The following is a 14910-nucleotide window of genomic DNA, read 5'->3' on the forward strand; positions in this document are numbered from 1 at the left end:
CAGATCATTCTAACATAGGAGTGACCCACAGGAAAAAAATCACATTTCGCTGAATCTAACACACTATCTGTTGTGAAATGCACTAAGAAAGCAAGAGGACCCGCTGCCATTAGACTATGATATGCTATTGATTGTAAGACACTTTCTGATTAAATAGAGAGTAAAACATGAGAAAAATATATGTCTTAGAACTGATGAAATACACGGTTAAGTCAAAGTTCAACACTGGTAGAAACAAAATGTGACCATTTCTGCCAGTGTTCTCAGCACCTTCATGGAGGACAGGGTTCTTGGAGGTCCTTGCTCTTGCCACTCCTGCCCTCATCATTCCTGATTTTTTTAATGCTCGCTGGTGATTTACAATATAGAAACTGATTTTCGCTTATGAAAAATAATTTTAGTTCTCTCTCCATTTGTATTATCTTTTCATGTGTCTTTATGAATTTTCACTATTAACTGGATAAGACACAAAGAGCTTAGGTTTTCTATTCAGTTAGTTTTGGACAATCACATGCATCTGAGCAACCACCACCAACACAAGTTGGAGAACATCGTCAAAACACCAGACCAGAAATTTCCCCCTCGTACTTCCCAGTCAATTCCCCTGCCTCTGCAACCAATTTCTGATTTTCATCACTTTTGCCCGTTCTTGAACTTGAGATTCATCTACATTGCTGTATGTACTGATAATCACTTTTTTAAAAAAAATTGATGAGTTAAGAGTCCATTGTATGAAGGTATCAAAATTTATTTATCCATTCTGCTAATGGATGTTGGGTTGTTTCTGGTGGTGAACCACTGTGAATAAAGGTGCTAAAAATATTCCTGTTTGTGTCTTTTTGTGGACATAGGCTTTCATTTCTTTTGCATAAGTACCTAACAGTGACATTTCTAGGTTACAGCAGAAGATATGTTTAACTGCGAGATGCTACGGTTTCCTAAGGCAGTTGCACCATTTTACAATCCCATCAGCCATGTATATGCGTTCCAGTTTTTCTGTATCCCCACCAACATTTGGTAGGGTTAGTCTTTCTTTCACAGTTGTTCTAATAGATGTGTTTGAATTTGCACTTCCATGGTGATTAATGATGTAAAGCATTTTTTCATCACATGCTTGTTGCTCCTTTTATAATTTCTTGTGTCAAGAGTCTGCTTGAGTTTCTTGCTCATTTTTAAATTGAATTGTTGACTTTTTTTATTGTTGATTTATGAGTGTTTTATTCTGGACCTGTTCTTTCTCAGGTAGATGTGTTGTGGATATTTTTTCCCAGTCTGTGGTTTGTCAAATTTATTTTCTTACAGATGTTTAGGTTTGTTTGTTCGTTAGGCTTTTAGTCTTGGGGAGTGATAGACAGGAAAACTGTCCCTCCCTCCAAAAAAGTATCCACATCCTAATCCCTGGAACCTGTGAATATATTACATTACAAGCACTGTGGATGTGATTAAGGTCATGGAACCTTGACATGGGGAGATTATTCTGCATCTTGGCATTATTCTGCATATAGGGGAAGGTGGAAGGGTGAGTCAGAAAATGTGACTATGGGGAGAAAAGGCAGGAGAGACCATGAAAGGCATTTCACCTGTCACTGCTGGCTTTGAATATGGAGGAAGAGGGCCACAAACCAAGGAATGTGAGCAGCTTTAAGAAACGAGAACCAGCCTCACCTGGCTGCTAGCAAAGAAATGGGGACCTCAGTCCTAAAACCACACACACACCCTGAATTCTGCCAATAATATGAAGGACAAAGAAACAGATTCCCCCCTGGTGCCCCCAGAAAAGAATGCAGCCTTGCTGACACTTTGATTTTGGTACAGTAAGACTCCAAGCAGACCTCACTGAGCCCACTGGATTTCTGACCTAAGCAAACTGTAAGATAATAACTTTGTGTTGTTTCAAGGTGTTCAGTCTGTGGTAAACTGTTACGGCAGTGATAGCAAACTAAAGCACAGAGTTAATACTTTTTGCACTCTGTCCAAGAAATCGTTGCCTACCCTGAGGTTGGGAGTGACCCTCTGTTTTCTTCTAGAAGCTTTAACACTTTGTTCATTTTTAAGGTTCTCTTCTATTTCTTTTGCTGGGTCTGCCTCAGCAGGAGTCAGGGATTTGGCCATTTCACTTGCTTGCCCTCCTTTAAGCTATGTGTTTAAGCAACCGAGGGCCTGGTTTGTCTCAGCTCGCCCCTTCATCACGTGTGGGTTCTTAACACCCACGCGAAGCGGGAACATTTGGGTCTTTCAAGCACAAGTGACAGCAGATAGACTGAGGTGTAACAGGTGTCCAAAGCCAGGAAGACTGGTGTCGGGTTAAGGGCTGATGGGCCAAGTGCCACCTTCAGAACACACCCTCCTGTAGGTAACCGCTCTCCAGCCCTGACCCCCAGCCGGCTCAGCTACGTCTCACTCGGTGTTTATTCCTAGCCCAAGGGCCAGGGCTTCCAAGACGCGTTCCCTCAGCAGCCCACAGTCACATCTCTTATCTGTCACTTACATCGCTTTGGCCTACTTCCAGAGAAGCCATGAGTCTCTGGTATGTATGCCTTGTCTCTGCAACCAGATCATCTGTAATCCCAGCTGGATAAGTGCTGTTGAGGCAAAGCAGTAAAATGTATTCCAAGTACATATCCTTTGACTCAGCAATTCTGTATCCAAGCGTTTATCCCGAAGAAATGATCAGCAAAACAAACGCGTGAATGATCTATGTACAAGTATGTTCACTGTGGTGGTGGTTATAGCGGCAAATCAGAAAGAACCCAAAATGTCTGACACCAGGAAACTGCTTACAATAAATACGGCACAGCCACGTTCTACGCAGGCATCTGAAGTGATGGGTCAGATCCCGTGTTTATTACAATGAAAAGATGCCAATGACATGTTGCCACGTGAAAAAAACATGTTAAGAACAGTAGCATGACAAGGGGCGCCTGTGTGGCTCAGCTGGTTAAGCGTCTGCCTTCGGCTCAGGTCATGATCCTGGAGTCCCAGGATTGTGTCCTGCATCGGGCTCCCTGCTCAGTGGGGAGCCTGCTTCTCCCTCTGCCCTTCACCCTGCTCGTGCTCTCTCTCGAATAAATAAAACCTTTAAAAAAAAAAAATACTAGCACGATATTTTTGTAGATAATCCCATCACCTCCACAGGCAAAAAACCATTAAAAATTCTGTATAGCACTGTGTGGGTGTAAAAAAATATTTCTGGAAGGATCCACACCAAAATGCCAACTATGATTATCTCTCTCTGATAGGGTATTCTTTTCCTCTAACATTTTCTCTATTACAGGTTTTAAAATGAGCACTTTTTAATTTTAAACTTAAGATAAAATAGTTGACTATTCGACAGGCTCCTGCTCCTCTTTTCCCACTGTGGTAAAAATCGCTTAAAATAAAACTCATCCTCACCTTTTCAAGCTGTTTCTTCCCCCATGTACTTCCTTCAAATGGCTATTGTACTATCCTTGATTTACTAGAATCAGAAACATCCTGGTTTCTGTCGAAGGGGTGAAGATTTTTACCTATGTTACATCAACCCTCATCCTGTCTCTATACTCAATCAGTTTAGTGTGAGTTTTTTTGTTAAATCCGTGTTCTGCATTAGTAAAGCTAAGTGAATATTATTACGAGCCAAGTGGGATTTCCTTCACTTCTCTCCTGTGTTGGGCCCTGTTTCCTGGGTCCCCTGTCTTCCTTTTTCTCAATTTACTCCCTCTTTTCGGTGGAACATATCCTCCACTCACTTTCAGAAAAAGGATGTGGGAGAGCTAAGTTTGAGAGTCTGCAAAGCTGAAATAGGTTTCTTTCTCCCCTCACATTTGACTGAGTGTCTGGTTGAGGAGAGAAGCCCAGATGAGAAATATGTTCCCACTCACATTTCCGACTCCCAGTGTCACTGAGAATCTCCTCTGCACTAGTCTGACCCCGATCCTTGGATACGACCTGTTGTGTTCCTTTCCACCTCTCTGGAAGTTTTAGGATTTTCATTTTATTCCCAGTGCTCTGAAATTTCACCAGGATGTGCCTTGTTATGGGGCTTTTCAATCATTATGCGGGGCCTTGGCAGGCGCTCTTCACCTAGGAACACACTCCCCAGGTCTGACAGACTTCTTGTCTTTTTTCTTGGTAATTCCCTCCCTTCCACCCTTTTCCGTTTCCTCCTGTAAATGGTGGGCCTCTGAATTTCCTAATTTTCCATTTCAATTTCTCTCCCATTTTCTATTTTGCTTTGAAATTTTTACTTTTTTAAAGTATTTTTAAATCATATTTTGTTTCTAAGACTGCCCTTGTTCTTCAGTTGTTTTTTTTTTTTTTTTACAGTGTCCTGCTCTTATGTTATGGGTATGCCATCTTCTCTTGAGGATTTAAATTATAATTTTCTGACGTTTCCTTCTACTTTCTTCAATGTCTGCGTGTCCTCCAAGTTCTGTTTTCTCCTGCTGCTTCTTTCATGTGTGGGCCTTCCACAAAGGCCTTCAATCTTTAACCATTCTTACATTCTGTCTTAAATCAACTTTGAAGTATTTATATATAAAATGTGCCCATTTTAAGTGTAGAGCTCAATGAGCTTTGATAAGCATATACACCCACATAACCACCACAGTCAAGATACAGAACATTTCCATTGCCCAAAGGGCCCCCTGTGTTCTTCTTCCCAGTCAGTCCTCACCAGCACTCCTAGACAAGCACTGACGGGTCTTCTGTCACTGTGGATTAGTCTTCCTGAGTTTCACGTAAACAGATCATAAATATACATTTGAATATGGTTTCTTCCACTCTGCACAATGCTTTCGAGACTCATTCACGTACATATCAGTACCTCATTCCTTTTCGTCGCTGAGTGGTATTCCATCGGGCGCGTGTAGCCTAGTGAACTCTCCTGCTGATGGGTATGTGGGTTGTTTCCAGCGTTGGCTATTATGAATCAAGCTGCAACCAGCATGCACCTACCAATCTTTGCATGCACAAAAGAATGCCCATTCGTTTTTAAGAATGAGGTATCAGAAGGCTGAGTGTGAGGGTGAGCCAGATGGGCTCCACAACGGTGCCTGGGTGGCTAGCTGGCCTACTTTTGGCTGGGGTCCAGAAAGCCAGCACCTGACTCTTTGTGGGGAGTGGGAGTGGGTGGTTTACTGGCTCCACAGTGAGAGGCCCCTGCCTGGAAGAGCAAGCCTGGCTGAATTAGGATAAAAGGAAGAAGGCTGGGGAGGGCAAGGTGGGGGGCTGTTATTCAGTAGACTTCTGGCCCTTCACCATGCTCTCCTCCGTGCTGATGGACCTCAGCCCAGAGCTTCTCTGCCTCCCAAGTTTCTTAGAATAACCACCAGTCCCTGTAGGACTGAGAGAGTGTGGTGGGAACCTGAACCCCAAACTCTTCCTTACACAAACTTTCTGATAAGCCCCTGCTTTAGTCTCTGAGCTCCCCCAGTATCTTTGGGACAAATCTACAGCCTCACAGACAAGCAGGTGTGACCACACTCCTCTCCATCTGCTCCCTCCTCCTCATGGGTTACATTCTGGGGCTTCCAAAAATGTCTCACTGCACAGAATATGTATTTCTGTTTCTTATTCTTCCTGGCGTCTGAATGATTTAAGACAGGGAGTGGAAATAAGTTCACTCTTCTCTTGTGAAACTGGAAGTCCTTGGGTTAGTATTACAATTTGTGAAGAGCAAGAAAGCTCTAGGTTGGGAGTGGGCAGCTGTGGGAATCCCAGCAGGGTTACAGGCTGCTTCCCCCAGCCCCCTGTTCCTAGTTCACAACGCAGGACTCCCTCCCACTGCAGAACTAGCCAGCAAGTCAGGGTTGGGAAACCCTCTGAACTTGTTTAGGGGCATTCAGTCTGAAATGGGGATGTTTTCAACATTTAATATAAATTTGATAATAATGCCCTTACATTTTTAAGGATTTTGTCATTAGTCCAAGTTGTTTGTCTGATTTTGCTTTAAGCACCATAATCTTCTTTGTCCCTCAGATGGTAACACCCCTTATAGCACATGCGGAAACTGGCCCAGCAAGGGCAAGCAGTCGGCTCAAGGGCATGCAGTTAGTCTGTGGCATGGTCTGGACTAGAATCACGGGTCATCTGACTCTTGAGGAAGTGCTTCTTTTATGTCATACCACCTCCTGGACACCACCGCCAGGCCACGGGTCAACGCTGACCACTGCCCAGGGACAAGGGAAGGGGAGATGAACACAGGATAGCATCAGGCTCTGGAGGAGAACCATCTGTGGCTGACCCCACCAGGCGGTCCAACCTTCTGGGTAAGCCACAGTAATGCCGTGCTTCCCTCATCCCGGAGCCAGCACATTCTACTACTGTTTTTTAGGACAATTTTAGGGATTCAGGCCAGTATTTAGGACATGCTGACACTGCCCGAGAGGGAAAGCAGTAAGTGTGATTGCCTCCACTCACAGAGTAGGGAACGAGGTCTAGACAGCTAAACTCAACTGCACGGGGCCTTATGGCTGGGGCCGACAATGCTGGCCCTGAGCCAGTTTTCCCACCCCTCTGACCCTCCCCTAGGAAGAGGGAGGCTGTCCTTGCAGCTCTTGGGTGCTTACCTCCCAGCCCCACCCCCACCACGGCCAGCCTGGAGGGAACGTATGCTGAGGAGACCCAAGGCCTGTGGGCTCCAGGTTCCCTCGCACACATGGGACATTCACACCCGTCTCGTGGCTTCATCTCAGAAACACTTCAGCAGCAGCAAGTTCTCGGACACAAATTCATGTCAGAGTCCGGTTTTTGTTTTTGAGCAACATACATTTGAAAACAAAAGAACAAAAAATTCAAAAAGATACCTACCTAAGCTGAATTCTAAAATGGGCTCATCTGGATCTTGTATATTTCCTGAATAAAAAAGAAATGACGGGGAAAAAAAATCACCCTTAATAAACTCTTCCTTGCATTTAGATTTTATTCAAAAGACCCAACATTCTACTTTTTACCCACCTCAGAAACAGTTATCTGAGATAATTTCTTCATTTTCTAAACATTTTGCTTCTGAGATTCCTAAGAAGTCTCGGGCTCCAAGACCAAACCCCCTCCCTTCCTCAGCTCTGCACACCCACAACAAGGAGGGCTTTGATCATGGCCTGGGCACTTGCCAGACAGGCACTTGCCAGACGGGCACTGTGGACATTCCCATATCATCTACTGGCAAATGAGCCCTGGGGGTGCCCACCCAAGCTGGAAAACTGCCGGCCATCAGACTGCACTGCAAGCAGTTCCCAGGAACAGGGCTGACCTCCCCTCCCCCTCCATTCCCTGATTCAACCAGAAGAACGTCATGGCAGGGTGCCCCCCAGCCTGGGGCAGTCACCGGGGGCTCGTTCTGGCTGTCCGCAGGGGACTCCAGGAGGCAGGCACGGCCCTCCCAGCACTGATACAGCATGGGACCTGTGTGTGGTGACCTTGCCCCAGGAACCCGGAGCAGGGCCCATGAGGCTCACCTGCCAGAGAGAGGCCCAGCATGTCGGCTGCCACGTCAATGGTGGAAGCCCGCTGCATCGCACGGGCCCTGGCGCCATGGCGAGGGCTGTGCTCTCTTGCCGTCATGATGTCATTGGTGACGATGTGCTTCCTGTTCCTGGGTCAGACCACGCCTGATTCCCCGGGAAGCGCAGTCACCAAGCCCTAGTCCCCTAAGGTGGCAGTAGTCCTGAGAAAGAGGCATAAACACTGGTAAGAAACACAGGGACAGTGACTGAGAGACCATGCTCTCATGGAGAGCGGATGTGCCTAACATGGGCAAGTGAGGAGCCAGGGGTGGAGAGTCTGATGGTCTAGGCCCCTTCTAGTGACCTCTTCCTCTACGGTCTCCAACACTCACTCACTCACACACACACACACACACACACACACACACCACCAACACATATGCCCATGGTATCACGTAAGGAAATCCTGTTCTTTTCAAAAAAGATACGCCACATTAAATGATGGTTTAGATATAACCATAAAAGATGGCTCTTGAAATTTTCTCCTGTGTTTTATTAGGCTCTTCTGTTGACAAGTCTCATAGAATCTGTAAAATTAAATCAATTCACCTCTGTCAGAAGGATATGAGATGCATGAAGGGGTCTGCCGCCCACTGGCTATGACGGCATGGTGGAACGTTGGAGAGACAAAGACGCATGTATCCAACCTGCTCTCTTTCTCCCCAGAGCTACAGAAACCTCCCATGTGTCTTGGGCTTGCTTCCCTACAAGTGCGTGTAATCTATGCCTAACTAAAGTGGATAGCGCTGTGTGCTATGGATACAGAAGTCTCTGGGCAAAGTGCCACCATAGGCTGAATCGACAGATGCTCTGGCATGGCACAGAACACACACTGTGCTCGAAGAAGTGGGTTAAGCAGCAAGAAGCGAGTTTCATGTTTTTCTAGCCCTCTATGCTACAAGTCCTGCTGTCTCTAGAAGGAACCAACCTTTAGAAGTGAAGATAACTAGACTGTACAAAATTCAAACACTCCTTTCAACGGTTTCCATGTATCCAGACACTCTTGTCTTCTCAAAGTGTGTCAACACCTGTGCCCCCGAAGGGCCTGTGTTCCTGCTCTTGAGTTAATATTCACCCAGCAACTTACTGGACATGTTTGTTCTTGGACCAGTTGAGATACATAGCATTTCTTCATAGAAGCACGTCCAAATCCATCATCTAAAAATAGAAAATTTTAAACTTAACAAGCTGGTCAAACACGAAGTTCTTGAGAATGCATATTATAATGCTTATGTTATAATTTTAATGCCTAAAGATATGGGGAAGTCAAGAGCTACCATAAGTTCCTTTGAGCTCCACACAACAATCTAACCTTTTGGCTCAAAAGCAAAGGTTTTGCTGAAGCCCCAAAGAATGAGAAACAGAAAGTGCACATTCCCATCCCCCACTCCCAGGGGTGATCTGGGGCGCAGGGACGAGCCCTAAAGCACCCACTGTGTGGCTGGGATGTGGCTGAGGGAAACGGAGGAGCTAAGAATCTGAGCCCGAGGCGTCCTCGCTCACAAACCTCAGGCTCTGGAAGAAGCTGCTGGGCCCCTCTGAGGCTCCGCTTTCTAACATGAGGCTAGTTGCACCCATCTCACAGGGCTGCAGTGAGAACCAAATGTGCAAAAATGGAAGAGGGCTCTGCCCTGCTGGGGCTGTCTGGCCCTTGGGTGCCTTCCTGCGGAGCAGAACACCCAGGCTCTCACTCAGTCCCGGGGGACTGTCAGAGCAGACCTCAGGACCCAGAGCGTGAGCTATCTGAAACTGCTGGAGTCTGGGGTATAGACAACGGGCACAGGGGCGTGCTTGGCCCTCAGGCAAACTCAAGTTTCTCTTGCAGGCTGAGCTCCTACCGCTTCCACTGGAGCACCTAGGGACCTTTAGCCCAGACACCTCAAGGGAGAGGGCAGTGGCCCGGCTAGGGAGTCGCAAAGTCTCCAAGGGGAAGACTCACCAGTTTGCTGACACCAAAAGGCACACAAAGTCAAAATATGCAATGAAAATGGTAAAGACAGGGAAAGTACTTGCAGTACTAATATCTCTCATTTATAGTAATGCTTGTACAAATTAACCAAAAAAAACTCCCTAAAAATGCAAGTGGCAAAGGGATGAATTCATAAAAGAGGAATACATGTGGTAAACATTTTGGAAAAGTGACCAAACTCATTCATCATAATTAAAAGAATGTCAAATATTCCTATATCCACCTAAAGTAGTCTTTCAAAAGAGGTTTCTTCTCATGAGAATATGCTTTGTTGGCAGACCTAGGGGAAACTCTATCGGGTTCTCTTATACTGCTGGTAACATTTTAAAGTGGAACATGAGTTTCAGAACTTATTTATTTATCAAATTATTTATCACATTATTTATCAAAATGTATAAACAAAAACAAAATTCTTGCCAACAGGCCAAAGATGCTTATTGCAGCATTACTTATAATGAGCAGCACTGGAACCAATGTAAATGCCCGGCTGGAAGTAAGCACACTCGGGGACATCCATTACATGCACGACTACATGGCTGCTGAAATGATCATGACAAAGTTCGTGAACACATGACAATTTCTGCAACCTCATCAGGGATCAGGAAACCACAAATTACAACCATGAGACACCGCTGCACACTCATGATATACAACAGCTAAAAATGGGGGGGAAAAGACAATACCAAGCCTTGGTGAGGATGTGGAATAAACAGAACCCCGAGACACTACTAGCGGAGGGTAAAATGGCGCAGCCACGCGGGGAAACTGGCAGTATCGACTCAAGTTGAACGTCCCCGTCCACAGGCACCTAGTACACAGCTCAGAGTGGCACTGCTGACAGAAACGCAGATTTACGTTCACAAAGGTATAAAGAACATTCAGAGCATAACGTTCGTAACAGCCAAACACTGGCAACAATCTAAACGTCCATCAACTGTAAACGAAACAACACAGATGGCTTTTAGGAACGATGTCAAGGGAGAAAGCCAGTCACACGAGAGCATATCTAGGCAACTCTATTTCTATAAAGTTCACACACAGGCCAAATGAGTCCATGGTGTTAGAGGTCAGGACGGCGGTATCTTTGAGGGGTGAGTACCGACTGCGGAGGCCACGCGGGGCATGTGGAGGCTTGTGGGCTCTGGTAATGCCCTGTCTCCTGTTTGGGGTGCTGGTTTCAAGACTAAATTTACTGTGTAAAAATTTTTTGAGCTGTACATGAATGATTTTTTATACTTCAATAGAAAACTTAATTATTTTACTGACTATAATAAAGACAACAGCATGAAAAAATGTTTCTGTCAGCTCTGCATCATGTTTTTAATGAAATATTCTACCTGTGTTCTGGTCACAGTCATTTAAAAAGATAGGACACATGGGGCACCTGGGTGGCACAGCGGTTAAGCGTCTGCCTTCGGCTCAGGGCGTGATCCCGGCGTTATAGGATCCAGCCCCACATCGGGCTCCTCCGCTAGGAGCCTGCTTCTTCCTCTCCCACTCCCCCTCCTTGTGTTCCCTCTCTCGCTGGCTGTCTCTGTCTCTGTCGAATAAATAAAATCTTTAAAAAAAATAAAAAAATAAATAAAAAATAAAAAGATAGGACACAGATTGAGGCACCTGGGTGGCTTAGTCAGTTAAGTGCTTGACTCTTGACTTCAGCTCAGATCATGATCTCAGGGTCCTGAGATTGAGCCCTGCGTCAGGCTTCGTGCTCAGCAGGAAGTCTGCTTGAGATTCTCTCTCTCTCTCTCTCCCCCTCGGCTCCTCCCCCTTTCTCTCTCTCCCTCAAATAAATAAGTAAATCTTATAAAGAAAAAAAAAAAGATAGGACACAGAGGGAAAGAGCCAGCAGGAGACCACATGGAGAAGAAGGCCCTATTTGGGGGTGTGACCACGGGGAACTGGTCCCTTTCTTAGCTTCGGGTCATCCTCTTGCAGGACTGCAAGTTGCACCCCATGCTGGCCAGAGGCAGAGGCGGCACCCTGGGCGTGAATCAGCTCGAGGAAGGAGCTCTTCTTTCTTGAACGTCCTCCCAATGTGTCTCCAGCATTCTACTGCCCCACCTGGCCACCCTGCTCAGCCTGTAGTGAGGCTGTGGTCACTCCCCTGCACCTGGGCCAGTGCAGACATGCCACCTGACAGAAGACAACGGTACCCCGACCACCTGCCAGTTCAAGGGAGGCTCCCAAACGCCCTCCCCTCTTTCACCCCCTACCTCCTCCCCCTGCAGGGCCCCTGCCCATGGGAGGGCAGAGGGTATTACAACCATGATGGGACCCTGGGGATAGAAATGCTTACAGGGGAACATCTACAGACTAATTTTACATTTGATAGAGTTCACAGACCGGAGAAGCTTTTGGGTCAAGAGGACCTCAGAAGGCACTACATGGTTATCTGGGGCATTTAATTAGGATCTGCAATTTAAATCATCAAGACCCAGAACATGGATCTGATCTGTACCACTGAACTTGATTTTCCTTATTAGTCTCATTAATTTAAAGTAATTCACCAAGGATTCTTATATTCCCAAGGTCCCTGGTTTTTCTCCTGGCCCCATTTGAAGACCAGAGCTCATTAGGAAGAAAAACTGCACTTACATCAAAGAGGACAGATAGCGTGTGGGAGTTGTTCAGGGGACTGGAATTTTTTTCTTGGGGCAAGAAGGAAAGGAGCAATAGCCCATGAAATTAACCGCCTCTTCTCCTCCCTCTGTGAGAGACGTGTGACCTTTTCTGACACAGATCATCAACTCGGTAGCAAACCCAGTCATGTCCCTTCCACCTGGTTGGGGGTGGGGGATGATGGTAGAGGAGCATAAGCGAGACAGGAGGGATGGGGTGGTTCACATGGGTCTACGGGATTCGTGACGGGTGACAGCTGACTGTCAGAAGCTTCTCAGGAAGCCAGTCTTGGAAAAGGTCTGCCTGCCCTCTTCCCCCACAGTACAAGGGCTCCCGGGCCTGGAAGGGGTTCTGGAGGCCCCTCTGGCTCAAAAACCTCTTAGGGCTGCTGAGCTGGAGCTGAGTGGGGAAGACTAGCCACAGAATTTTGCATTTTCATCTGTCTTATACAATGGTGGTTCTTCAGAGGATAATCTTAAAATGGAGTTGCACGGATGGTACCACGCAAGTCCACACAAGGTGACTTTCTCAAGGTCACATGGAGGTAAAGGATGAACTACCAGAATCAACCCAAAGCAAAAAGCCCAAATACAACTGGGGTGCTCTCCCTGCCCAGCCCACCCTACCACAGTCACCAGGGACAGGAAATGGGCTCCCAGCAAGCCTTCCCCAGGCCTCTGCCCTCCAAACGCAGGCAGCACAAGAGAGAAAGTCAAAGGCTTGAGTGCGTCAGAGCATGAATCAGCAGCCCCGAGGAGGAGGTTACTACAGGAGTCAGAAAGAGGAAGAGTTTTCTCTCAAAAACCCCCATCCCAGGATAGCCACAATCACTGATCGATGAGGCGTCACACTGCTCACTGGCAAATCACTACTAGCGATAACCTGAGAGAGACGGCTGCCGCCTTCCATACGAAGCTCCTCCTGCAGACAGTGTCCAGCAGCCAATGGCTGTGCCTCAGTCTCCCTAACATGGCAGGCCAGTCTATACCTCACAATAACGCACTTCCTGGTGTGACCATGGGATGAGCAGTGGAGCACCTTGTGACTTATGAATGCTAGACTTAAACTCCCTGCTTCTTCCATATCCTCCTGGGTGCCTCATTCAAGTCTACACATACACCAGGGGTCTAGCAAACACCTACTGAGTCACAAACTGTCAGCTTCTGTGGCAGACTGGCCTTGCTGACCGGGGTCTGGCCATCTCCTTCGTCCCAGGTACGCTGACAGGTCACCCTCTCCAGCCCCCTTCCAGGTTGGTGCAGCTGTGTGCCAGAGAGCGCAGGGATACACACCAGCTGAGATAAAGGTGGGAAAGCTGCTCCCCCCGGATTCCTGGCTGGATGCAGGGGACTGAGTGAATAATTCCAAGGCCCAAGGTGACTCCGCGGAAAGAGAGTAGGTCCCTGAGACTGGGTAGAACAGAGCCCCTGTTCCCAATCCCTTCCCCACAGACGACCTACACTGAGTTTAACTTGAGTAAGAAATAACCTGTGTTGTGTGAAGCCACTGAGATTCGGAAGGTGGCTGTTGTAGCAGCTAACATTAATCACCTTGACTAAAGTCTGGCACATTCCAGGCACCCAATAAATGGTCGTGATGAAAATAAAACTCACAGCCAGGCAAGTGTTTTGTCCATCTCTAATTCCACATCAGGCTCAGGGTCCCCTGATAGCTCTCCAGCCCCTCCGCACCCCAATATCGCCCAGTTAGCCCTGGATCTCACCACCCCAGACACATGCTATGATGGAAGCTGGAGTTATGTTGAGAAAGCAAGTTCTCTGAGATGGCTCCAGAGCTGCTAATCAAACCAGGATAGAAGAGACCCATCTCTCCCACTGGGCACCCAAGATCAGCCTCATTCCGATAGGAGCCAGCTGGGAATCAAGGCCACGCAGGGCTCCACCCAGACCTGGTCTACACCCAACAGGGGCCTTGGGACTCTTGGGGCTTCAGGGCCACCAATTCCTTGAATCCCAGCAAATCAGAGAACAGCAACAGCACGGGTGCAAACACCACAACACGGGCACAAATCTCAGGTGGGCACAGGGTGGGTGGGGTGCAGCTCCCCACGACAAAAACTGAATGGGCCAGAGTTATGGTGGCTATGGTAACAGGCACGGGCCAGGCCAGCACAGAGGAATAGGAGTAGTGTCTCCAGAACGGCCAGGGGCAAGGATGACCAGCAAGCTGGAGGCTCCCCTCTAGGCAAAGGCAGCACTGGTGTGGCAGGCTGAGTCAACCCAACACCAAAACAGTTCACATTCTGCTCCCAGGCATCTGACCAGGTCAGTCACCAGTAAAGGAAGATTCAGCAGATGGGCAAGGACCAGGAAGGTCTGGCTTCTGAACATTCCAGAACAGCAGCCAATGGCAGTAGAAAACTCCTCCGGCTTCTGTTTGGAATGAATGAATGATGTGTGCATCTACATGACATCCCAGAAATTTAAGTGCAATGAGTCAAGTTTTGGTGCACAGGAAATGACAGAATGGTTGTGAACAGAGGAGCGCGCTCCTGGGGTGGGGAGACACACTGAAAGGCATTCTTCCCGAAATACCACAAACTTGAGCAGGCTGCTGAGAAAGGCTGAGGAAGAGGGTGCTGAACCGTGGAGAAGACGGCCAGCTGGCGTAGAGCAGGTAGGGGTGACGGGTGGGATGAGCCACTGTCAGTACAGCAGAGGGACAGGCACTGGCAGGCAGGGGCAGGAGGAGTTAAGCCAAGCTGGAATGGCAGTAAGGGTTCCTTGATCTTAATTTGCCCATTTTGGGGACTTTCACCCGTTGGATGCTCCACCCCTCGGTGCCCCTCCCCACCCTAAAATGCATGAGGATAGT

The 14910-nt window shown here is 47.4% G+C and overlaps 1 protein-coding gene across 15 annotated transcripts in view; it reads right to left on the reverse strand.

Annotated features, from left to right (window-relative positions):
* The window catches only part of INPP4A (inositol polyphosphate-4-phosphatase type I A), a 131630-nt gene that overhangs the window by 52810 nt on the left and 63910 nt on the right, over nt 1-14910 (reverse strand). For 12 of the 15 annotated variants that reach the window (XM_026487460.4, XM_026487473.4, XM_026487457.4 and 9 more), the window contains exons 2-4: nt 8572-8642; nt 7437-7645; nt 6790-6834 (exon numbers count right to left, since the gene is read on the reverse strand). In XM_026487460.4, the coding sequence (XP_026343245.1) occupies nt 6790-6834; nt 7437-7542 (151 nt within the window). In that variant the 5' untranslated portion in view covers nt 7543-7645; nt 8572-8642. The other 3 variants (XM_044378544.3, XM_044378585.3, XM_044378588.3) reach the window with 3 other exon arrangements.

The sequence above is a fragment of the Ursus arctos genome, unplaced genomic scaffold (assembly GCF_023065955.2).
Source record: "Ursus arctos isolate Adak ecotype North America unplaced genomic scaffold, UrsArc2.0 scaffold_8, whole genome shotgun sequence".
Lineage (NCBI taxonomy): Eukaryota > Metazoa > Chordata > Mammalia > Carnivora > Ursidae > Ursus > Ursus arctos.